The sequence below is a fragment of the Herpailurus yagouaroundi genome, unplaced genomic scaffold (assembly GCF_014898765.1).
Source record: "Herpailurus yagouaroundi ecotype Mexico unplaced genomic scaffold, PumYag 160, whole genome shotgun sequence".
Classification (NCBI taxonomy): Eukaryota; Metazoa; Chordata; class Mammalia; order Carnivora; family Felidae; genus Herpailurus; species Herpailurus yagouaroundi.
In genome coordinates this window covers 42305688-42330391 of record NW_024412401.1, presented here as the reverse complement: position 1 = coordinate 42330391, position 24704 = coordinate 42305688, and the positions used below count along the sequence as shown (strand labels likewise).

Genomic DNA, 24704 nt, shown 5'->3' with positions numbered 1-24704 from the left:
CCTCAGGCAACTTGCCAGACTCCAGGAGGGAAGTATTGGCAGTGAAACGTTCTGATCGTGGGGGGTGCCTAAAAACACGAGTTTCTCGGTGCTGGAAAGGAGAGATCCATTCACAAACTCATTCATTCTGCCTTGATTTATTTAAGAATTATTTATTGGGCACTTTGTAAGTTCCAGGAATGTACAAGAGCGGGACAAAAAGAGATACACTTTCTGCCCCGTGGAGGTTACTGTCTAGGAGAAGGGATGATGGTAAAGTCACCACACAAGCACGTCACTGCCAGCTGTGTTCTGTGATCCGGGGGACCAGAGCTGGCTGGGGGAATCAGAGAAAGATTGCTGTAGAAGTGACCTTATGGCTGAGGCCCAGTACATTGAAAAGCAGTTTACCAGAAGACAATGGAAGAGATGGCAGTCCAAAGGAGTAAAGGTAGTATAAGGTAGAGAAGGTAGGAAAGGAGACTGCAGCGGTCCTTCAGCCCTGGGGTCCTCTATTTTACTCTGCAAGGGTCACCCAGGAGTTTGTTAAAAAGGCAACAGCAGAGGGCCACTGAGGTGGCTCAGTCAGTTAAGCGTCTGACTTCGGCTCAGGTAATGATCTCACGGTTCGAGAGTTCGAACCCCGCGTCGGACTCCGTGCTGACAGCTCAGAGCCTGGCACCTGCTTTGGATTCTGTGTCTCCCTCTCTCTCTGCCCCTCCCCAGCTCTGTCTCACTCTCTCAAAAATAGATTAAAAGAAAAAAAAAACATTACAAAATATATTAAAAGATAAAATGAAGATGGTCATAACTATCTCATAGGGTGGTTTGTGAGTATTAATACAAAGCACCTGGCTCGTATTAGGTGGCCAATATTATTTTGGCTCAGGCATATGGATCTGAAGAATCAAGCGTGTCGGTGTTGGAACAGCGGTATATTCATGGCTGCATGTAGGGATGTTGGTAGATCAGAGTCTGCATATGAGAGAGAGGGGGTGAGACTTCTTTTGGAAGGCTCCACGTGAGCTTACAAAAAGAATGGTCTCTGGGCCGTGGCTTTCGTAGGAGGTGGCCATTGAAACATCTTCATACCCAAGAAAAGTAACATTCGCTAGTTGCTCATGGGGACACCAAAAAAGAACCAAAATGTCATGTGATGAAGAGGAGCCATTTTTTATGTGCTTCAGGGGAGAAAGTAGAATTCAAATCTTGAATGGAGGGGTACCTGTGAGATAGACCAGGGGCTTTGCATCTCTCAATGTGTTTTGGAGTACCATCCAACTAACTCAAAGCAAAAAAAACAAACAACTAAGTAGGTAACCTCTTCCGTATCTGTCACCTGTCACCCTGGTGCTTATGTGACACTAACACACCTGTCAGTGATTACAACATTACTGGCTCCTGGCTGAAACATTTCCAGTTTAGCTGGGCATCCAGAAGACAGTTCCTCATGTTCCGAACACACTTTTGCCTTCTTGAAACTCCTTGGGTCGCCTAGTCAGTAAATACAGCAACAACATTTTCCAACCACCTCGTGAGTTCTGAATCCCTCCTAAAAAGCATCTCTGTTCAATCAGTTATTCAGATTCTGCTTTGAAAGCTTTGGACAGGGACCTCCTTAATTCTCAGGGCGTCCTGTTGTCTTCTGATTAGTTCTGTCAGCCAGGAGCTTGCTGTATTGAGTGGGGCTTTATCATGCTGTCGGTCCTTCCTCGTCAATCGGGTTATAGCCCTCAGAGCTGTGTTTTCATGGCCTTACAACTCATCGGGTTCCAACAACTAGGGAAATTGGTGGAGTCTTTCTTCTTCTTGGACTGTTTGGGCAATCAGGTACCTCTGGGAATGCCTTAGACCCTCCCAGATGATGTGTTTTTTTTTTTCCCCCCATCATTGCGTATATTAAGTTAATTAACTTGTTTAGTCATCAAATAGGAAATTCCACTTGAAAAAACATGTTTATTTTCTTAACTCAGGTGTGATGTGGGCATTTAAAAAAAATAAGCTCTTTCCAATCTGTATTTAAGTAATGACTTTGTTATTTAGGTTTAAAGGTGCTGCAGACAGGCTGTGTGAGAAAACATCCTTGTTTTCTAATTTTTTTGGCCCAGTAGTTTAAAAACATTTTTAGGGTAAGGGAATCTTGTTGTCAAACACACACACACATGCATGTGCACGCAAACATACACACACACACACACACACACACACACACACAGAATTTACTGACCTATCTGTTGGAGTAGCTCAATCTATAAATCTTTGATCTGGCCTCCCTAATTATTTCCTTAAACATGCATTATTTGACTGGCCAAGTCAATGGGTTAAATCAGGGTCAGCAAAATTTTCCTGTGAAGGCCAGATAGTAAATATTTTAGACTTCGTGGGCCCTGTGGTCTCTGTTGCAACTAGTAAACTCTGTCACGTTGTCCAAAAGCAGCCATAGACAGTTCATAAATAAATGAATGCCATGGTGTTGCAATAAAAATTTATTTACAAAACAGGCAGTAAGACACATTTGGTCTGTGGGCCATAGTTTACTGACCTCTGAGTTAAATCTGGTTTTGAGGACTTTGGCTCATCTATGTTGAATAAAGGATGGTTCTAAATCCCTAATTCTTGACATAGAACCCGCAATTCAGTGAATGTGCGTTGAATGAATTGAAGGAAAAGCTATTTCTTAACTAGTTTAAAATAAGGACAGAGAAGCTTTCTATTATATAGGGAAACAGGAGAAGGCCTTTGGGGAAGGCTCTGAGATGACATCTTGCTCGCCAATACCCAAATATTTTAACGAGGAAGCAGTTGGCAATTAAATGCAATATTACTTGCTGGGGAAGTTGTTCATTTTTTTTTTTCTCATAAAAATATGCACCAAAGGCGGAAAGAAATGAGCAGAGGTCTGGCTGTGCAAAACCTGGGTTTAAATCCAGGTCTGGTACCGACGGCTGTGTGTCCCTGGGAAAATTATCTTCCCTCTCAGACTCTCCGTGTTTCCGTCTAAAGATTGAGGGCCATACGAAGACGTTATCGTGGTCCCTTGGAGCTCTCAAATTTTGTGGACTGAAAGAGAAAATTCATATAATTGCAATGTTTAATGGGATTTATGATAATTGGAAAATAATTGCTGCTCCAAACTTTTATTAATCTATATTTAGTTATGAGTCATGCTTTCACAATAGATGCTTAGGAAATAAGCAGAGAGACAAATTGAGTAAACAGAATTTTAAATATTTTATTTATATGCAGTTTGTATAATCCCTGGAGCCCATGAGCATATTAAGATCATTTAAAATATCCATTAAAAGTTATGTGTTATGCGACAAACTCCCCTTTTAGAATGCCTCGCCAAAGGATAAATAGCTAACATTTATTGAGTAGCTACTACTGCCAGATTAATTGCATTCATTATGCTTAATCCTTCCAGCAACCCTACAAGGTAAGTACTAGAATTTCTACTGCACCAAGAGAAGCTCAGAGAGGCTGAGGAATCTGCAAAGAATCACCCAGCTGATGAATGGCTTTATGCTCGTTCACGGCCAGTGCTTTCTGACTTTCTGACACTGTGTCCTTACGGGGTGCCGTGACATCTTCACAAAGGACCTGTTTCGTGGCCCATTTTCTGGTGCTCAGGGGAACGAGCCATTTGCTTTTCCCTGAGACCTTCTGCAGAGCATTGGCACGGTGGTTTGGGAGCACGTGCACCTGTCCTTCGCCGGCGTTGTCATGCCGGAGTGTGCAGAGGAGGGGAAGGCAGGGAGAGGCCAAGAGGACCCAGGCAGAGAATCATGCCTTTGGACTTTCTGTCTCCACTCCAGCACGGGTTTGCCACATGGCCATCACTGGCCTGGGCCTCAGTTTCCCCTCCTTGTGATGGTGATGGCAATACTCTCCCTCCTTCAGGTTGTTGGAAGGATAATGTGTGTGATGACAGAGCTTTGTAGAGGACCGAGTGCCCTATAGACCCCACACATTGGAGGTGATGGGCTGGGGCAGTGGATCAGGACAGAGGACGCTGAATCTGAGATCAGGGACCCAGATTCGAGTGCCGCCTGCCACCAATGTCTTTGGGCAAGTCCTTTCTCTCTTGTCCTGAGTTGCCTCAGTTGTGAAATGACAGGAACGTCCTTGGCTGGCGGCTCCCAAAGCCTTTCTGCCCTGAGTTTGGGATGTTTTGGCACAGAGATTGCCAGGAGATTGAGGCTCAGGAGATTGAGGGCATCTCAGGAAATAAATAAGCCACTTGGAGTACATAAAGCAAGTGCATTCTAAGCGGCTTCTGCCCACAGTGGATTCCCATAATCCCTACTGCGCCCCCTGCCCTCAGTCACAGGGCTTCATGAAAAACCCCACTTGCTTTTCAGGAAATGGTCTGTTTATACAAAAGTTGGGCCATTCCAGTATGCCTGTTGTGTTTCTGTCTTTCCTTCTCAAATTTCTATTCAATGAGAAGCCTGTAGCTCCATTCTAAGATGCTTCTCCTGGTTTCTCTGAACTTTATTCCCATCTGAGCCTTTACAACTGCTGCTGGGTTGGTATACAAATATAAATGCCATTCCTTAAGTGAACACACGTTGGAAAACAGAAAGGATTATATACACATCGTAAGCAAGGATTATTTTATTCTCCACAGTTAAGTCAGTGTCTTTACTTATAATTAAAATGAAACTGTTCACAGTCGTGTTTTCAGAGAGCTTTTATATTTTTTCCCTGTTCTACCTCCCTCACCCTCTGGCACCAAATTGCCCCAGAGATCCACTTGGATGCCCCGATTCCTCAACTGCCCTCTCACTTACGTTGAGGGGCATAGAGACAACAGGGGATTTGTCTCGGATGCCCTGGTTGTTAAGATGCATCATTTCCATTTCACGTATGCCCTTGGTTTCACCTTTCCCCGAGGTAGCTAGGGATCATGCGGGGAGAGATTGGGAACAGCAGGCAAGAGAAATGTGATCTCTCTCTCTCTCTCTGGTTCAGTGACTTCGCCTCACTCTCCTCCTCTGCAAGTCTCCTTGCTCATCTCTGGGGACAATTTGCTGCAAGCAGGGGTCCCAGATCCTCCCACCCATCCCCCACACACTCAGAGGTTCGTTTTTATTCCACTTCCAAATGATTAGTTAATGCAACCAATGGGATTGGCCACCCGGAGATGAACACCGTAATCAGTTATGCCATCAACAAACATTTATTGGCGAGACCGTGTCTATAAAGTATTCTAAAAGGTATCTAACCCTGGATTAAGTCAGAGCACTAGAGAGTTACGTATTTAGACTGTAGTATGGTTGACTACAGGGAATTGCTGTAGTGGATGATGCTTCTGGAATATGCACGTGGCTGTCTTGAGCCAGTCAAGCATTGGTATATCACCGACCAGCATCGACCACGTGCATCTCTTTATGAGAAACCATCGGAGATGTCTGTGTCTTCTTGTAGCCTTTGGGACATGTGGCCGATGTGTGTTTCTCCCACAACTGTGAACAACTGCCCTGTTGTCTTCTTGACTGTATGGCTCCTTGGGCTGTGATTCCCTTTTTCCTTTGGCTGCAGGGAAGCTCAGAGACATCTGTAGTCCACTTCTATCAAGCGTTCAGGACATTACAGAATGAAGTTTGCGTGCTAATTTTAACGAAGCTTTAAAATGAAATATTTTCTTCCCTTTATTTTCCCATTTTTCTGTATTTTTAAATTTACATGGTATGTGTTTTTGAAAACCACCTCCAGCTATTTCTGCTATGGAATCAGATTCAAGTAAAAAAATAAAGGCTGCAAAGCATACTCTGTAAAGAAGAGTAAAGCAAGCCTTCACTCTTCAAAAGCCATTAGTAGCCTCGATTCCCTAGAAAACACTGGGAGAAACTCACATGTATCCAACACTTATCTACTGGCCACCACCAGTAGATGGTGCTCTCCTCACAACCCCGAGAAGTCGGAATTGTGACCCCCCCCCCCCATTTTATACATGGGTGAACAAACAGGAGAATGTTATGCAATTGAAACGTCATTATGAGTGAGCCTCTGTAAATAATCATAATAGAAAAATACCAAGAGCAGTTTACAGCTGTCCAGACCCTGTTGCAGTCGACCATCATTTCGTTGATCTCTCAGTGTGACTTGGGGAGATGGGTGGTCTCTGTCTTCATCACACATATCAGGAAATTGCTTGCCTGCTTCACAGCCGTTTATTTATTTTTTTTTAATGTTTATTTTTGAGAGAGAGAGAGGGACAGACAGACAGAGCATGAGCAGGGGAGGAGCAGGGAGAGAGGGAGACACAGAATCGGAAACAGGCTCCAGGCTCTGAGCTGTCAGCAGAGAGCCTGACGTGGGGCTTGAACCCACGAACTGTGAGATCATGTCCTGAGCCCAAGTCGGACGCTCAACCAACTGAGCCACCCAGGTGCCCCTGCTTCCCAGCCGTTTATAAGTTGCTGGTCTCTTTCTTAAATTCAGACTCACTCTTTTCTTTTTTCTTTTCTTTTCTTTTCTTCTCTTTTCTTTTCTGTTTATTTATCTTTGAGAGAGACAGAATGCAAGTGGGAGAGGGGCAGAGAGAGAGAGAGAGAGAGAGAGACAGAATGTGAAGCGGGATCCGGGCTCTGAGCTGTCAGCACAGAGCCTGATGCAGGGCTCGAACCCACAAGCCATGAGATCATGATCGGTGCCACCCAGGTGCCCCTAGACTCACTCTTTCTAATAGACTTCACAAGGATCAGATCCCATCTATCCCAGAAGTTCTACCCACAGGTAACTTGAAAAAGAGCATGATTGTTTCAGCTCCTCTCCCGCCTCATGATCCACCCACTGTCACCCAGCTTCCCATTGGAGCCTCTCCCAGGACCGGAACCATAGTGACAATATCGACAGTAACTTTAACAGTTTATCAAGGGCTCGTTCTAAGTGCTGTGTTTCATGATTTAATGTGACACTGAACCCACCCCTCCGTGGTAGATAGGCTCCCCCTGATGACATCCACACTTCAGAGAGGGTGAGTAAACTCCTCCACAGTTTCACAGCTAATTGGTGGCAGAGCCGGGTTTTCGTTCAGGATTTCCACCTCCAGCGCCCAGGCTGAGAGACGCAGAGCTGAGGATCATCTAATCCAATCAGCTTATCTCCCAGGAGAGTCAACACCTTCCCAAGGGCACAGAGCCAGTCCCCTGCCAGTCTCACAGCCTTTTCTCCTCCGTGTGTCATTGAGGATGTGTGTGTGTGTGTGTGTGTGTGCGTGTGCGTGCTCGCGCCCACAGGGGAGCAGGGACTGTAGAAAGGAGGCGGAGGGAGGAGTCCCAGAAAGGCAATGCTTAGCTGTAAGCAGAGAGCTTTGGCCTTATGGTTTTCTCTCCAGCCTCATCTTAAATGTGCCACCCTGGCCTTGGTCTTCTTCATCCATCCCCTGCCTCTGATGTCACCCGCAGCCCCGCCCCCTGTCCCGCCTCCCGCCCCCCCCGGTGGGATGGGCCTCACCACAGCCACCCCATGCTTTCCATCCAGGGTCTTTTTTTAATCTCAGTCTAATTGGTTTGCCTGCCCTGCTGAGATGCTTAATTGGGCATAAGCGTATTGCACGGATCCTGTACCATTGTGAGGTCTGCCTTCTGCTCCGAAGGGAATTTGCTTGCTCTGTGGGCTCAGAAGGAAAGATGTACTTTATGTTGTGCTCAGTGCGCTGAGAACTTACATGAAATTGTTCCTGGGCCAGCAGAGCAGTTAGACAACAAGACAAGCAAGACTTTCTCACTTTCCTTTATTTTCAACCTCTTTCCGTCTCTCTTTTTTAAAGGTGGTTTGTTGCAGTGGAAAGGGCACTGCGTTTGGAGCCATGAGCCCTAGGGTCTAATTTCAGCCCTGCCAATCATTTGCTCTGTGATTTTGGGGCAAAAAGCTTAATGTCTCTGAAATTTAGTTTTCCTTTCCATGAATTGTGGGAGTTGGATTTGACGACTTCTATGAAAGGAGTCATAGTGATGCTCTCAGAACAGGGCTCAGGGTGCCTGGGTGGCTCAGTTGGTTAAGCTAGTCTGACTTTTGGTTTCGGCTCAGGTCACGATCTCACGGTTCGTGAACTTGAGCCTCGCATTGGACTCTGCCCTGGCAGTGTGGAGCCTGCCTGGGATTCTCTCTCCCTCTCTTTCTCTCTGCCCCTCCCGCATTCTTTCTCTCAAAATAAATAAACATAAAAAAAAAAAGAACAGGGGTCCTGTGAGCCAAATCCAGCCCAACACCTACTTTTATGAATAAAGTTTTATTGGAACATGCTCATACTCACTTGTTTATGTATTGTCTATGGTTGATCACACTTCAAGGACAGAGCTAAGTAGCTGTGACAGATAACTTATGGCTGCAGAGCCTAAACTATTTACTCTCTGGCTCCTGTTTTAGAACCTAAATCAGATTGTGTCATTGCTGAAAACCTTCTTTTGACTCTACACGTTACTTGGGATTTAAAAATAAGACATCTTTACCAAATCCAACATAGCCTTTTAAGATCAATGCCTACTCTGCCCTACATTTTAATGTTACTTTTCTCTTCTCGCCCTTCCTTTTATCTCCTCTCCTATACTTATCTGCTCATGTAGGCCTGCCTCCTTCATGACCCCTAAACCTGGCAAACCTTTCTACCTCAGGACCTTTGTACCTGCTATCCCTTCTTCCTGGACATTCTTCCACCAGGTGGCCCCATGTTCTCTTCTTCATTTCCTTCAGGGCTCTCTTTTCCTGTTATCACATCAAGAAGGCTATCTATATAAAACCACATTCCCACCCTACCCCCGGGGATCCCGACTGCCTTTCTCTGCTTTATTTGTCTTCACAGCCCTTCTCCCTCTCTGACTTGTTAGATTTGGCTCTTTATGATCAGTGCGCTCTCACTAGAGCTTAAGCTCCTTGATATCAGCTAATTTGTTTATTGCAATACCCTCAGATCTGGAAAACACAGTAAGTGCCCAAACTTTGAAAACAGAAATCAACTGTTTCAGCTCTAATGCTATTTAAATCTACTTCTGAATGGGTCCAAGTGCTATGGAGCTCTTTCACTTCAGTCTGCTATGGGCAAAGGTGTAAAATTTTAGAATCCTGTAACCCGTATGGTCTTTGCGCCAACATTTCTGCGATGGCCACAGAGTCGCATGAATTCATTCTCTGAATGTTTCTAGCCTTGATTGTGGGCCAATCAGAACAGAGTTTATAGACTGGAATCTAGTAACGTGGTTTGGCCCACAAGGCCCTTCATCGTGTGGTCACTGACATCCTCTCTGTCTTTACCTCCTACCATTTATATCTCTCTCTCACACACACCCCTCCCTCACCAACCGCCTCGTCCTCCATTTTCACAGGTGGAGTTCATTCTTCTGGAAACACCCTTTCTCTATCTTTGGTCGTATGTTCTCATCAAGACTGAGCTTGGGGGCGTCTGGGTGACTCAGTCGGTTGAGCGTCCGACTTTGGCTCAGGTCATGATCTTGCGGTTTGTGGGTTCAAACCCTGCGTTGGGCTCTGTGCTGACAGCTCAGAGCCTGGAGCCTGCTTCAGTTTCTGTGTCTCCCTCTCTCTCTGCCCTTCACCCTCTCATGCTCTGTCTCTCTCTCCTTCAAAAATAAATAAACATTAAAAAATTGAAAAAAAATAGACTGGGCTTGTACAGGAGAATTCGTTGACCGCCCCCACTCCGGCCCCAGCCCTTTGTACAGGTTGGGTCAGGGACCCTTTCTCTGACTAAAGTTACTGTTGCCAATAGCACAGCATAGTTACGTAGCTTTCGTAAACAGGCACTTTTGTCCACTAAGATGGAAGAATTCCTTAGGGTCAGGAACCCTGTGACGCTAAACAGGCCGTGCCTAGCACAGAGGCAGTGCCTCGTAATCATACCCCAGCTGTTGACCTCTTCCCACATTCCTGGCTGTGTCCTACCGGGTCACATGCCTCCCCCCACTTAGGCCTTGTGTCCACCCTGTGAGGAAGGAGCTAGGTACTCAGCATTAGCTTCTTCCCTAATTTTTTCAAGGAAGCAACCAAGATGGCAGGCCCTGGGTGGGTAGCTGGTGGGCATCAGAAAGATGTAGAGGCCGTGGGAAAAAGGGAAGGGAGGAAGAAAGGGAGGGAGGAAGGAAGAAAGGGAGGGAGGGAGAGAGGGAAGGAAGAAGGAGGGAAGGAAGGAAGGAAGGTTGGAAAGGAGGGAGAAAGGAAGGAAGGGAGGAAGGGAGAGAAGGAATTGAGTCATGGGCTTGTAAGTTGATGGTGGGGTTGGCATTATTCCTGCGTATCAATACTAGTTCTATGGTTTTCACATTTTACTTCTCAGTATCTATATTAAAAGACTGCTCTAAGAATCGGGATACCAATTTGCCACTCCCAGCCCTACCACTAACTAGCTGTGTGGCTTTTGATACATTAGTCAACCTCTCTGTATGTCAAGACAAGTTAGCTTTGAGGAATGTAGCCATATCCACATGAGAAAAAAATCAGTAGTCTATGGTCATAAGTTATTATAAATCAAAGTGATTATATATGTACATATTTGTGTAGGTACATAGATATTTGTTTACTGAAGTAGGACTATGTTTCTATGCATATATATAACTTCATAATTACATGTGTATATATAATTTGATACATTTCAGGGGAACCCTCATGAAGAACGACTCTTTTCCTTAGAAATATCTGATGATCCTCAGTCGCCTTTTGTTGGTCATCTCTTGCTGAGTAGCACATTCCCTCCATAACTTAGTGATTGAATACAACAGTATTTATTACGTCAGTTTCTGTGGGCGGGGCACCTGGGCGTGGCTTGGCTGGATGCCTTTGCTGCCTCCCACCTGTGCTTAGTGGGCTTGAGGCTCAGCTGGGGAAGGTCTGCTTCCAGGTTCACCTGTGTGGTTGCTGTTAGGATCCAGGTCCCTCCGAGGCCCCTGTCCCTCAGAAGCTGCTGGCCAGAGGCTTCGCTGGGCTCCTGACCGTTTGGATCTCACACCATGGCGGAGAGAGATGGACACACACACACAGGGCAGGCAAAACAGAAGTCGAAATCTTTTGTGAACTACTCCTGGAAGTAACGTTCCATCACTTCCACATTCATTAGAAACACGTGGCTGGGTCCCTTCCTGCCCACACTCGAGGGAAAGGGATTGAGTACAGTGGGGTGTGAACACCACAGCGTGGGGGGCATGGGAGTCACGTCACAAGCTACCCACCACACCTATGAAATCCTCCTCCGCTGGCTCCCAAACACCCCCCACTCTGCTCCTGCCCTTCCTTCCATGGGGGCAGTTGTTCTTTATTAAAATTTTTTAAATGTTTTTATTTATTTTTGAGACAGAGAGAGACAGAGCATGAGCGGGGGAGGGGCAGAGAGAGAGGGAGGCACAGAATCGGAAGCAGGCTCCAGGCTCCGAGCTGTCAGCACAGAGCCCGACGCGGGGCTCGAACTCACAGACCGCGAGATCATGACCTGAGCTGAAGTCGGACGCCCAACCGACTGAGCCACCCAGGTGCCCCGGGACAGTTGCTCTTAACCACATTTCCGCCTATCTAAGCCCATGTGGACTTTGAAACTGTGCTTCAGATGTGACCTCCTCTCTGAAGCTTCCCTAGAGACCTGAGAAATCTGTCCTCTTCTGTGTCCTGTAGTTCTTGACTTACAACAAACTGGAAAGTTCTCATCTTCCCTGCCTGACCCTGAGCTTCTTAAGGACATGGGACTGTGGTGTGTCGATCCCCCTCCTGGAGACATCATACTTTTCACTTAGTAGGTGCCCTGCGAGGGTTCACTGAGTGCAGCTGATTAACTTAATAAGTACTTTGAGCTGACTTTATTTAGAATTTGAACGGTGTCACGAATTGTGAGCAGAGATTCTATAAGCAGGCGTGAACCCTAAGCTCTGAAGTTTGGAAATGTATTCCAACTTGAAAGCATTTTTTTTCAGACCCACATTCCTCTGCTTCAGGGGTCAGACTCCACCGCTGAATTACAAGGGGGTATTCTGGGGTGATCCCCCCCGCCCCCGTTCGGCTTCTCCTTGCTTCGTACCCCTTCCTTCATTCATCTCTCCCATCTTGTGGCAGGAAAGAGAGACCTTTTCATTAAACTCTGGTCCCCATCATTTATCCAGGCTGACCTTACCATCCTCTTGGCTGGTCTGTTTTTCTCAAGGGTCTAGGAGCTTGTAATTCAGGAAGACCTGGTGGTTCCAGAAGGAGCTTCATCTTTGGGAGGAACAGAGATCATTATTGAAGCAAAACCAACCTGAACCAAGGCCCTTCAACGTTCTACTTGTATTCCGTTTGCATGCTTCTTGTTCCCCGTCCGTGAACCTTTAACGATTTTCATATCTGGGGATTTGTGAGAAAATACAGTTCTAAAACTGTCTTCCACGTTGGATTAGTACCTGGCAGTTTCCAAAGGTATTTTTCACACCCGGTGTTTCGTGTAATCTGTACGCCAGCAATAAGAAGTAGATAATGTTAATTGGATTTTATAGATAAGAAAGTGCAAGTACAGAGAGGTGGTCCAAGATGACACTTGGTCCAAGATGACACCACGTAGTCTGCAAGAGGCAGAGTGAGATCCTGAGCAAGACTCCCGGGTAGAAGCCTCTTCAGTGTTGATCTCCTCATCATTAGTGAAGGGAAGAGTGGAAATTCTCCCACATGGTCTTCGAAATACAGCTTTGTTTCTTGCACACAGTTCCTGCTCCCTGAGTGCATGTGAAAAGCGTGAATCAAACTGAAATCTGGGCTGATTATTGGATTCTGGAACCATCTTAGAGCAGGTCTCAAGTTGCCTTGTGCTCTAGATCTTGCCCCTTGTTAAAGAGCCTTCTTTTCCTCCCGCTCTTCCTCCCTGCCTTCCCTCCATCGACTCATTTGTTTATTCAGATGGCCGGCATTCTTAGGAATCCTACCATGCAACAGGCACCATGTACCTAAGAAAGTTCCATCTCTGTGGCGTGGTCCACAGTCTAGCAAGAAAGTTGGAGAAGCAGCTAGGCAACAATGATTCTTGTGTCCTGATGCTCTGTAAGCAACATGAGAACGCGGCCTTGTCTGTCTGGCCTACTACAGTATTCTGGTGGTGAGAACAGTGCTCAGTAAATATTTGTTGGCTGAAGAGAATCGAGGGCTCCCGATCTAAGTATGATTTGACAAACATTAAAAATAATTGCCGTCCCTCTCTCACCCAAGGAGAGACGCGTGGATGGGATGGTTGGGTAGACTTGGCCTTGGGGGGCAGAGGCGGTAAATTGAGGCTTCTTGCTCGTCTCTCTTGCCCAGGGAGTTTGCCCGTTGGAAGGTGAGGAACACAGCCATCGAGAGGAGAGACCTGGTCCGTCATCCAGTGCCCCTCATGCCAGAGTTTCAAAGAAGCATCCGCCTGCTTGGCAGAAGACCCACCACTCAGCAGTTCATCGATACCATCATCAAAAAGTACGGCACCCACCTCCTCATCTCTGCCACCTTGGGAGGTAGGTTGGCAGCCCCTGGGCCATGGCCTTGTTCGTGCCTTGGGGGTCTGGATTGGAGGGGAGGTTGGGATGCCCTGGGATCCAAGCCACGCTAACATCTCTGCCGCTGTACGTCACTCAAAAGCATATAAGCCACATTGACTTGGTTGCTCTGATCATTTCAGAACCCTGGGTTCCATTCCCCGGGACAGTCAGACTTGAGTTTACTAACTTTTGTAGAAATACTAACTTTTGTGGCTTCACCTTGGAATCAGCTCTATTCTTCAGGGATGCTTAATCTGACTGTGGCATTCGTTCCTTTGGAACGTGGTCTAATCTGGGGAAATAATTAAGCTTCAGGTGTTGTTCAGAGAGTTGCCTTTGTTTATGTAAGTCTGCTTTAGGGACTGATAACTTGAGGTTATCCTTTTACAAATAGGGTATTATTTGTACGTTTTATGGGCTTGGAGGAGGTTAATAGGAAAGCTGACCAATTGCTTCACGCGGCTTTGCCTTACCTCTCCATCCCCATCAAGTCCAACCCTTAAGAGAGGAGGAGAGAACAGAGGAAATACATTTTTTTAAAGAGGGGGATAGGTAGAGACTAGTGTATTTTGATGCTTATGGTTCTTGCCCACTTGCATCATTTTATATTATGAGCTAAATCTCCTCGCACATCAGTTTTCTGCCATAATGACGAGGGTCACTAAATTTTGAGAAAGCCTCTTTGGTGGGGGAACGCCATGCCTCCTGCTCAGGGAGCTGAGAGGTTGCCTTTAGATGTGACCCTTGCCCGCTAAACGTGAATGGTGTGTTGATGGAGGCGGGGTGGGTGGACTGAGGTATAATTAGAACATTCGATCTTCTCCTTCGGAGGAAGGGGGAGCACCAGGAGCTGAAGTGGCGGGGACAGACTCCATGGGAGAAGGAGCCATGTAGCTGGCAGGAGCTGGCGAGGCACAGGGGAGGTGGCAGGTGATTTCTAGGCCGAGCGCACAGTATGCATTGTGAGGAAGCCCAGATTAGGAACTTGGTGATCACGGGGGTGTGAGGGGAGGTTGGGCAACTTCATTCATCCTTACAGTGAGAGGAGCCATTGTGTATTATCTGCCCATAGTAGGCATCGTACATCGCCATTAGTCCCCCAAATCTGCAAGCTAAGTCCAATGAGCTCCATTTTCTACATAAGGAAGCTAAGAGGCAGAAGGGGTGTGGCTAGTAAGTGACACGCTAAGGGTTTTTTGTTTGTTCATTTGTTTGTGTTTTCTGTTTATTTAAACTAAAAACAAAACAAAACACAGTTCACAGTTTACCCTACGTTTTTAACTTTGGGCTTTCTGTCCACAAAGCCTGCATGTGTGTGTGTGTGTGTGTGTGTGTGTGTATACACACATATATATATATATATATATATATATTGACTCAACATCAGTTGAGTCCAATCCAGACCCCCTCTTTAACCAACTCATTCACCTCCCCAATCCACCCACTCCAAAACCTACCAACCAGCATGGATCCGTTGATGCTACTCAAATACTAAGTAGGACTTTGAATGTTAAATCATGTAGTATAAATTGTATTTTATTGTGAAGTGAGAGCGAAATCACTTCTACACTGAATGTTTCATTAAGCTACACCCCTTTTCCTTGACTTTCTCCACCTCCCATTTTACTTGAATAAATATATATATTTCAACCTATTCTGTTCTTTAATTAGAAGCTGTGTTCTGTCCGAGTCCCTGGAAATCCCCAATAACAAAGACGTTTCTTTTGCTGTGAAATATATTTTTAATTTCTCCAAGGCGGAGTCGTGAATTATTCACGGAGCCTTGTCCCTCTTCTGTTTTTACCAGCACAACATTTTAAAATATGCAAAGCTTTGGATTGAGTTCTAGCGTTGGACAGCGGGCCCTAACCGTGCCCTCGGTCCTCACCGCGGAGGAGCAGGGAGCGGGAAGGGGAAAAGATTTACTGTCGGTTGAACACAGTGTGCCAGATACTGCATGAGATCCCTGGTAACATCATCACTTCGTTTACTCGATCGTGGAAAATTGTTTCTTGAGAGCCTCCCCGTGCAAGGGGAGAGAAAGGGAAGGGGTAAGTTGTAGTGAATGGAGGGGCAGCTTCTGGAGTTTGCGTGCCTTGGTTCCACGCCAGTTTGGCGTCACCTGCTCCAAGCCTCGGTTTCCTCTCTTAGAAAGAGAAACAACTTAGACTGTTTTCTTCGTGCGCGTTGTGACAATGAGATAAAATGGTGCGTTAATAGTGCTGAGCACGGTGTTTGGACAAACAGGTTGTTGCTATTGTCGGTGTTGTTTCATTATTCTCACTATAATTATTGTAATGTAGTGGGGCTAAGGAGCTGGGGGATTTGGGATTCGAGCCCATTCCTACCACTCACCAGGTGAATAGGAGACATTGAGAAATTCGCTTTCCTGTCTGGATATCAGTTTTCCTGCCTAAATACAAGAAGGTGCAGAAAATGTTATTCTCTGTAATTTTTCCTAAGAACACCGTGTTCATTTAGAAGAAACCTTCTGATAAGCTGTTGGAGGTGTCAGGTGAGCTCCTAAGGGCATACTCAGACAACAAAAGATGATTCTTAAACTGTCACATGTAGGACAAGTAAATGCATTTATTTGGCTCCTGAGGGAGAAAGAAGGGGAAAGGAAAGGCAGTGAGAAAGAGGAAGTGCAGCCAGTGGGAGGGCTGACACACGGCACTTCCATGGGCTCCTCAGGTTGTTGGTGAACTTGATTCATCTCATAAAGTACTTGGTGTGAGTGATTTCCTCATGGAAGGTGGTAAGGGGGAAAATTGGTCTGGATGACCCATGGGGATACAGGGGTAGGATAGCATTTTCCCATAGCCCCTCTGAAGATCATGTTTTGGACCAGAGGAAACCCCTGGGAGCCTGAGTGATACGTGTGATTAAATTGGCGTGAATGAGGGTGCATGCCTCCCCATCGACAGATACGCACAAATCCCCACCTAGACTTGGATGCAAGTTCATCTACACGCAGACGGCCATGCATGTGTGGTGCACACTTGCAGACGCACTGGGCTCGACGCCTATAGGTGCAATGTACGCATATGTGTGTGTGAGGTTGCACACGTTTGTGAATGTGTGCAGATTCCATGAATGTCTTTTTATGCGGGAGGGCTTATGTTTTTGTATGCGTGTGTATGTTTGTGTGCATATTCGTTATTCCCCACCCTGCATTTTCGGAAAGCTTCCCTGGGCTGAGAGCAAGGCTGAGGGTAAAGTCACAGGGACTCAGCAGGAAGGGATGAGAGATGCCCCAGAGGGTCCCAAATCCAGACATCTTCCTCCCCCAGTGAAGAATGGTATCCCCCATATACTCGAAAGGTGAAAGGATCGGCTCCCGCCCCCTCCCCGTCCACTGCGCGGCTGAGTCTCACTGTGCTCCCCTCCGAAAGCTGCGGTACAGACAGAGTGAGGCAGATCCCCTGGAGGCCAGAGACACAGAGGAAAGGCCTGTGTGGGGTGAAGAGGCAATTTGCAGGAATGCCCAAATGGGAAAGCAACTCTAAACAGAGCATTCTCTTAATAAACAAGAAATTAAGTCTTAATAATGCAGCAAGAAGCCCATTAACCCCTCTTGATCTAAGGCCTGCTTCTGCCAGTTTTCAGTCCAAAGGGAGCTGGGCCCGTTCTACCTTCTCTTGCGCGGGCTCCTTGGAGAGCCTGCGCTTGGAATATTTATTCCTGTAAATGTGCTCTAACTTCCAGCATATTCACGTATTTAATCATTTACCTCTCTGCCCGCCTATCTGTTCATCAATCCATTCAATCACCTATCCACCCATCCATTCATCCATCCACTTACCCCTCCCAGGATACCCGGACACCTGTTCTTTGTTGGGAACATTACAAAAGAATCCATAGAGTCCTCGTTCCACCAGGCCACCACCCACCGTCCTCGAATTCATTGTCTAATTGTATATAAGGTCATTTTTATGTCACATCTATCCAGGTCGCTGTGGAGTCCAAAGGACAGAAGATCATGTCCTCCTGCACAACCCGCGAGCCTTCATGGGAAGGTGCAAACATGAGTGTCTTACTCTGAACTCACGTTTAGGCTTGTGGAACCCAGAGGTTAATTTTGATAATGATGAGTCTTCTCATGGGGAGATTTCAGTCTAGTAGTTGAGGCAGAGACATCGCACAATAAATACTGTAGAATCCGATCCCTTCCATATATATTTATTCAGCCACAAGCACTCTGATCTTTGCTAAGCACATAATACTGGTCCACGTTGTGTTGGACAATGACAGTGAAATGATTGATGGCAGCCTCTTACAGACTCCCTGACCTCACAGTGATTCTCTTCTAACGAAGGAGATAGGCTATTAAGCAAGCGATCACCAGGAAATGTGTTAGGTGATATAAATAAAATAAAATAAAATAAAATAAAATAAAATAAAAGAGAAACAAAAGAGACAGGGAGCACATGGTTAGAGTTCTTGATCTCGTTTAAGTAAAGAGTGGGGGATTCGGGGAAGGCTTCCCAGAGGAGGTGTTGCCGTAGGTGACATCTGAGGGATGAGTAGAAGTTAGGCAGGAGGAAAAAAAAAGAACAGAAAAGAAAAGTCCCAACAATGAGAGAACAAGGCGCATTTGTGCAGGATAGGGCATCCCTAGAGAGTGGCAAGGAGGCAGCTGGAGAGACCAGAGGGTCATTCCACGTTCCCAACAGGGAGGCAGGCACCCTTCTTCCAGGCTGCATTCCACTGTCTGTATCCCTCTACCTTGCTGTCCGTCTGGTATATTGAAATGGTCCCCTTATGTCTCTGTCTCCCTGCACCAGCACTGACCAATTAGAAATAGAAGTGTGAGCCACATAAGCCATTTTAGATTTTTCTCACAACCACTTCTTTAAAAGTAAAAAGAGAAAGGGGAGAAATCATGTTAACAATATATTTTATTTAACGTGGCATATCCCAAATATTGTCATCTCCACGTGTAATCAATGGGATAAGCAATTCATGATGTATTTTGCATCGTTTTCTTACACTTTAAGATTTTGGGAATCTACCGTGGAGTTCACACCTACGGTGCATCTCAGTTTGGACTAGCCGCATTTCAAGGGCCCAAAAGCCACCCTGGTCTGGTGGCTCTTGTATTGGACAGCATACTTGTAGTCACTCAGTGACTCTAGAACGAGGACAATGTCTTATTTCTTTGTCACCCCAGTGCCTACCAAACTGCTCAATGCATGCGTGCTGAGCTAAACTGAATGGACATGATAGAGAGTGAAAGAGGGAAGGTGATGTGAGGACATCTCCCTTGGGGTCAGGGTGTAGTGGGAGAAGGTCACCAGAAAGGTGATGCCCCAGTGGGTTCTGAGGAATGTATAGGAGTATTCCAGGTCTCTCACCCCTGCAGGAGGGAGGGGTAAGAGAAAGTGACAAAAGCTGGAGAGGATTTCAACGGTCACATAGGGGAGGGACACAATGGCATTCTAAGCAGAGAGAAGCATTTGAGGAGAGGAAGTCGGCAGCAATAAATCATGGAGACGGAGGGAATGGTTTGACGGGTGCTCATAGAGGGAGACAGCGGTGAACAGACTGGAGGGTGCATGTGGAGAACCGTGGACAGCAATGGAACTCAGTTCTAGAAGCAGTCGTGGAGGGATCTGAGGCACAGGAATTAATCTGTGGGTCAGTACTGTGTGCCCTTCCTAGGATAATCACTGTCCTGAAAGCAACTTTGTTTCTTTTTTTTTTTTTTTTAACGTTTATTTATTTTTGAGACAGAGAGAGACAAAGCATGAATGGGGGAGGGTCAGAGAGAGGGAGACACAGAATCTGAAACGGGCTCCAGGCTCTGAGCGGTCAGCACAGAGCCCGACGCGGGGCTCGAACCCACGGACCGCGAGATCATGACCTGAGCCGACGTCGGCCGCTTAACCGACTGAGCCACCCAGGCGCCCCTGTTTGTTTCTCTTAAATTCAAAGAGCAATCAGCATCCTCAAGAAATTTCAGTTATCTTAGATATCAGACTTTTGTCCTCAGAAAGCATTGAGACTGTTGTTCTCATGCAATTGCATGAAAATGTATGAAAAAAAAAAGAAAAAAATATTTTTCAGTAATCAAGTAACGGTCATCAACACTCCCATGGTACTCACCGTGTGCCAGGCAGGGTGCAGGTACTTTATGCAGTTAGCTAATGTAATCCCACGATAACCCTATCCCCAGTTCTGCCCACGGAGGAATTAACGCCTAAGGACGGTAAGTAACTGCTCGTGCAAGTAGTTCAGTCCAGGAAGGTTTGCCCCTGGAGACTGCTTTTTACGACCACTCTACACGACTTTGCTTACTACCACGAACCAGACCCTGCTGGAAGGACCTTACAAGTATTCACTAATTTATGCTTCTTAATCACTCTATGGAGTAGGTGCCAGTCCTCCCCTAATTTTGTGAATGAGTAAGCTGAGAACAGAGACGTTAAGAAACATCCCCAAGTTCACCGTTCATAGGAGGTGAAACCAGACATCTAATGGTCAGATTGGTTTAGCAGGTGTTTCTGGATGCTTTTTTCCGAAGTTCTGATGAAACGTCTTACCGTCCAAGATAAAAGGCGCCCGAAGTTAGTGCTGTTAGTAATCTATGCACGTGTTACTATGGAAAACGTAATGGAATAAAATACATGAGTCTGTGCATTCATTTCTCGCTCTCTGTTTTTCCACCCCCACTCTCTCTTTCCTTCTCTCGAATTCCCCTCTCTGTGCCTGACATTCTTGCCGCCTTCCCTCCTCTCCGGAGGTAACCTCCTGTCCATTCCACTGACAGAAACACAGTGCCTGGCTTACGGAGGTAATGAGAATATTTATTGATGGAATTAAAAAAACACTGGTGCATTACCCGGTTACCCTCTACTATAAGCCCAGCCCAGGGCTTCTGTACAAGGGATAGGGCGCTGGTTAATATCGATGGTGTCTGACTTCACTGATCCGACGGTTTGTTTTTTTCCCTCTTTTAGGTGTGCGGTTTTCCCTGCCTTTAAACAATGTTTTATCTCTCTCTGTGTCTGTCTACCTCTTGGGCCATCCGTCTGTTCATCTGTCCATGTATCCATCTGTCTAGGAAGGGGCAGCAGCAGGAGAAAGAGAGAAAGGGAAGGAGGAAAGAAAGAGAGGGGAGTGAGTAGTAGAGGACCTGGGTGAGGAGGAGGAAAGGACCATCCAGGGCAAGCCCATCATTTTACAGAGGGAGAGTCTGAGCCTCGAGGAGAAGAGGAGATGATACCGGTGAGAAGTATGTGGTGGGTTGGTAGAGGTTGGACTTAACAGCTGAGGGTCTTTCCATGGTCCTTGTCCTGATAGAATTGGGTGCTTCCAGCCACCTCTGCACTGTTTCTCCTTCACTATGCTCTTGATTTTCAGAGGCAGAAGGGAATTTGGGCAAAATTAGTGGGAAGTCCAAGGCTCTTTTCAGCATCCAGGCCCCTGGGGGGGGGCTTTCCTCCCACCCCCAAAGCTTGATAAGCTCCCTCCCTGAACCTCTTTCCTTTTCCATGCAGGGGAGGAGGCCTTGACCATGTACATGGACAAAAGTCGCCTCGACAGGAAGTCAGGGAATGCCACTCAAAGTGTTGAAGCTCTGCACCAGCTGGCATCGTCCTACTTTGTGGACCGTGATGGCACCATGAGGAGGCTGCATGAGATCCAGATATCAACTGGAGCAATCAAGGTAGGCTTGAGGGCGGCTGGGCTGAAGGTTCTTAGACAGCCATACTGCAACGCGGGTGCTCTGATAGCAGGTGGGCAGATAGAGTCTCTGGCTTCAGCCATAGAGCGAACAGCGCCCCCTGCCGACCCCCCTGACTGACGCAGTCCAGTGCCTCGTAAGATCAGGAGCACTGTCTTTGGGGTGACCACGTGCACGGATTTACTGGGGCAGCTCTGGCTATGGTCATGGCATAATAATCAACAATCCTCTTCATTTGCTCTTAAAGTTCTCCCGTGTGGATGATTTTTAGACTCCCTTTCTAGGTGAAAAAACTGAAAGCTACAGTGGTTAAATGATTTTCACAGGGTCATAGAGCTAGCAGGAGGCAGCTTACAGATGCCTGATCAGTAATTCTTTCCATTTTTTTAAATATTTATTCATTTTTGAAAGAGAGAGAGAACAAGCATGGGTGGGGTGGAGAGAGGGGGAGACACAGAATCCGAAGCAGGTTCCAGGCTCTGAGCTGTCAGTACAGAGTCCGACACCGACCTTGAACTCACAAACTGCAAGGTCATGACCTGAGCCAAAGTTGGACGCTTAACCAACTGAGCCACCCAGGCGCCCCAGTAATTTAAACATTTGTGGTTTCCATTCCCTTACTCACCCCTCCCCATTTTACAGATGGGGAAACTGACGTCCAAGAGCTAAAGACTTTTTTTGTTTAGGGTTATACAGCTAGAATACCCTAACAAGGACTAAAATTCATCTCTGGACCAGGACTCAGCTATTTCTGTAAAGGCCGGGTAATAAAAATTTCAAGCTTTGCATGTCATATGGTCAGTGTTACTACAACCCAACTCTGCAGCTGTAACACAAAAATCAGCCATGGACAGTATGCAAACAAATGGGTGTGGCTGTGTTCCAATAAAGTTTTATTTACAAAAAAAGGACATCTGTCACGTGCTGACCCATACTCCCCTGCACCAGTGCTATTCAATATACCCTTCCAAGATCGTAGAAGTGCCCTATATCTATGGTCAAGACAGTAGCCATTAGTCACATATGTTATGGAGCCCTTGAAATGTGGCTACCAGGGAACTAAGTTTGTAAGTTTATTTCATTTAATTTGTGTGAATTTATTTATTTGTTTATTTATTTATTTTAACATTTATTTATTTTTGAGACAGAAAGAGACAGAGCATGAACGGGGGAGGGTCAGAGAGAGAGAGGGAGACACAGAATCTGAAACAGGCTCCAGGCTCTGAGCCATCAGCCCAGAGCCCGATGCGGGGCTCGAACTCACAGACCGCGAGATCATGACCCGAGCCGAAGTCGGACGCTTAACCGACTGAGCCACCCAGACGTCCCTAATTTGTGTTCATTTAAATAGCCACATTGACTAGAGTGGATCTAGACTTTCAATTCAGTGCCTTAAAGCACAGGAATTAAAAAAAAAAAAAAGATTCTATTTCAAATGCAATAAATTCAGGAATTGCCTTTATAAAGAGAATGGGGGGTGAATTTTGATGTAAAGGATTAGTTTTTCTCACGGTTTCAGTGCAGGTTTTTTGCATCTCACATTTTCTTAAACCAGATTATACCTGCATTCTACATCTCAATCTTCGATCCAATTTCTACAGACCAAGCCTTATATTAAGATTTTCAAAAATATCTCTGGGGAAAAAGTGTGTGGGTGGTGGTGGGGGCAGCAGGAGGCGGGAGGGGGTAAGGGGGAAGGCATTGAGGGAGACTCGGGCAGTGGAGTTAGAAATTGACCAAGCCAACAGAAAAATGAGGGAGGGTGTTCCTAGGAGGGAGGTAGGCAAGAGAGAAATAAATCAGATCGACAAACAAAGAGCCAGCTTATCCCAGAAGAATCGCCTCCATTGGGGGGATTATGTCGTTAGGGAGCTCGGCACAGAAAGACAGATCTTTATGAAGCCATCAGAGTCAGAGTGAAGCAAGAGCCTGGTTTTCATTATCACCGAATGGTTCTCTCCCCCCCTGGATGGGATGTGGAATTGAGATGTGGAGGCTCTGTCGAAAGATAATCTTCTTTTGTGCACCCTGGAAATGCAGCCTCCCTCCTTACAAGGAATTTCTCAGAGAAATTGCCCAGAGGCCACTCAAGGAGCCATTCTTATAGAACCACTGTCTTCCACACTCAGTCTGGGACTTGGCTGCTTCGCTTGCCATTTCTCATGCTACCTCAAGACCAGCTGGCTAGAATCGCCAGCTTTGTTTAAGACTAGCAGCTGACCCAGGTGAGGAAGTTCGGCTGGTAGCTTTTTTGCCCAGGGCATCCTTAGCAGAACGAACTGGTCGTCTTGAGCCTCAACTGATAACAACTGTGTTATTATTTTGTACACACACACACACACAAAGAGAATAAATGGTTTAAAAAACATGACTCACAGACCCTCCATTTATATAGTTTCCTAAGTGCTAAAGGCTTCAAAAATATGATCTCTTTTACCTGTTGAGGTGGGTAAAAGTATTGCTACCATTTTATAGATGGGACCTTGAGGCTGGGAAAGGGAAGGTTTTGCAGCTGGGGGAAGGCGTGGCTGGCGTTTGGAGAGTCACGTGGCCGTGTCACAGGTCACACCATTCCTGACAAGTGAGGCTGTGTCTTTACTGGATGCAAACCTCAAAACTCGCCCATAAATGATCTTGTGAAATTATGGGAAGTTAAGGCTAAAGGGATGAGAAGCCTCTTTTCATCCTAAGTCATGCTTACTTCAAGTTTATAAAACATCTTCTAGAAAACAGGGATAATTTTATCGTTCTTGCCTAATAGTGTGTATGTACTCATCACAGATTATAGAGATCTAGGGTAATACGATGCCCATTTTTTAACATGTGCGAAGCGTCAGGCACTCAAACCCGTCGTGTCTTGTCTCACATCCTTCCTGGAAAGGACTTACTAGCTTCAGGTCGCAGAAACTTAGAGAAGGTAAGTGACTTCCTTAGGTCATACAGCAAATTCATGGCCCCGTTACGATTTCATGCTGGTTCTCCTGATTCTGAAGCACGTGCTTTTGAAATATACTATTGTGCTTCAACGTATTAATTCATATAATACGTAGAGTGACCTTGTGAAGCAAGAGCCAGGGAATGGGTCCTGTCTGTGTGCTCGATTGCTCTGCTATCCTGATGCCTGTTGGTGATAGCCCAAGTGTGGTCCTTGCCACAGGCGAGGTGCCCAGGAAGTGGCCATTGGCTCAGGCCAGGAGACTTTCTCTGCCGGCTTTGCTCTGCTGAGGGCTGACTCTGCGGGGCCCTGTCTCACAAGTCTCTGACAAGGGCACCTGTCTCACCCCTGTCACCCTTGATGTGCACTCCAGGTCACAGAGACACGCACTGGGCCTCTGGGCTGTAACAGCTATGACAATCTGGACTCTGTGAGTTCCGTCCTTCTGCAAAGCACGGAGAGCAAACTGCACCTTCAAGGTAGGATGCCCGTGGGAATCGGAGACCAGAGAGGGGGAGGGGGGGAGCCTTGGGATTTTGAGGAGGCATGATGTGGAGGCAGAATAAAGACAAAGATGCAAGATGGAGAAACCAAGGAAGACTACAAATATGGAACTTAGGAC

At 46.3% G+C, this 24704-nt stretch overlaps 1 protein-coding gene across 3 annotated transcripts in view; it reads left to right on the top strand.

The window, feature by feature from the left end:
• Positions 1-24704, top strand: part of BRINP1 (BMP/retinoic acid inducible neural specific 1) — a 180901-nt gene that overhangs the window by 97616 nt on the left and 58581 nt on the right. For all 3 annotated transcript variants that reach the window (XM_040482123.1, XM_040482121.1, XM_040482122.1), the window contains exons 3-5: positions 13243-13433; positions 20960-21129; positions 24456-24561. In XM_040482123.1, coding sequence (XP_040338057.1) covers positions 13243-13433; positions 20960-21129; positions 24456-24561 — 467 coding nt within the window. The remainder of the gene's footprint in view (positions 1-13242; positions 13434-20959; positions 21130-24455; positions 24562-24704) is intronic.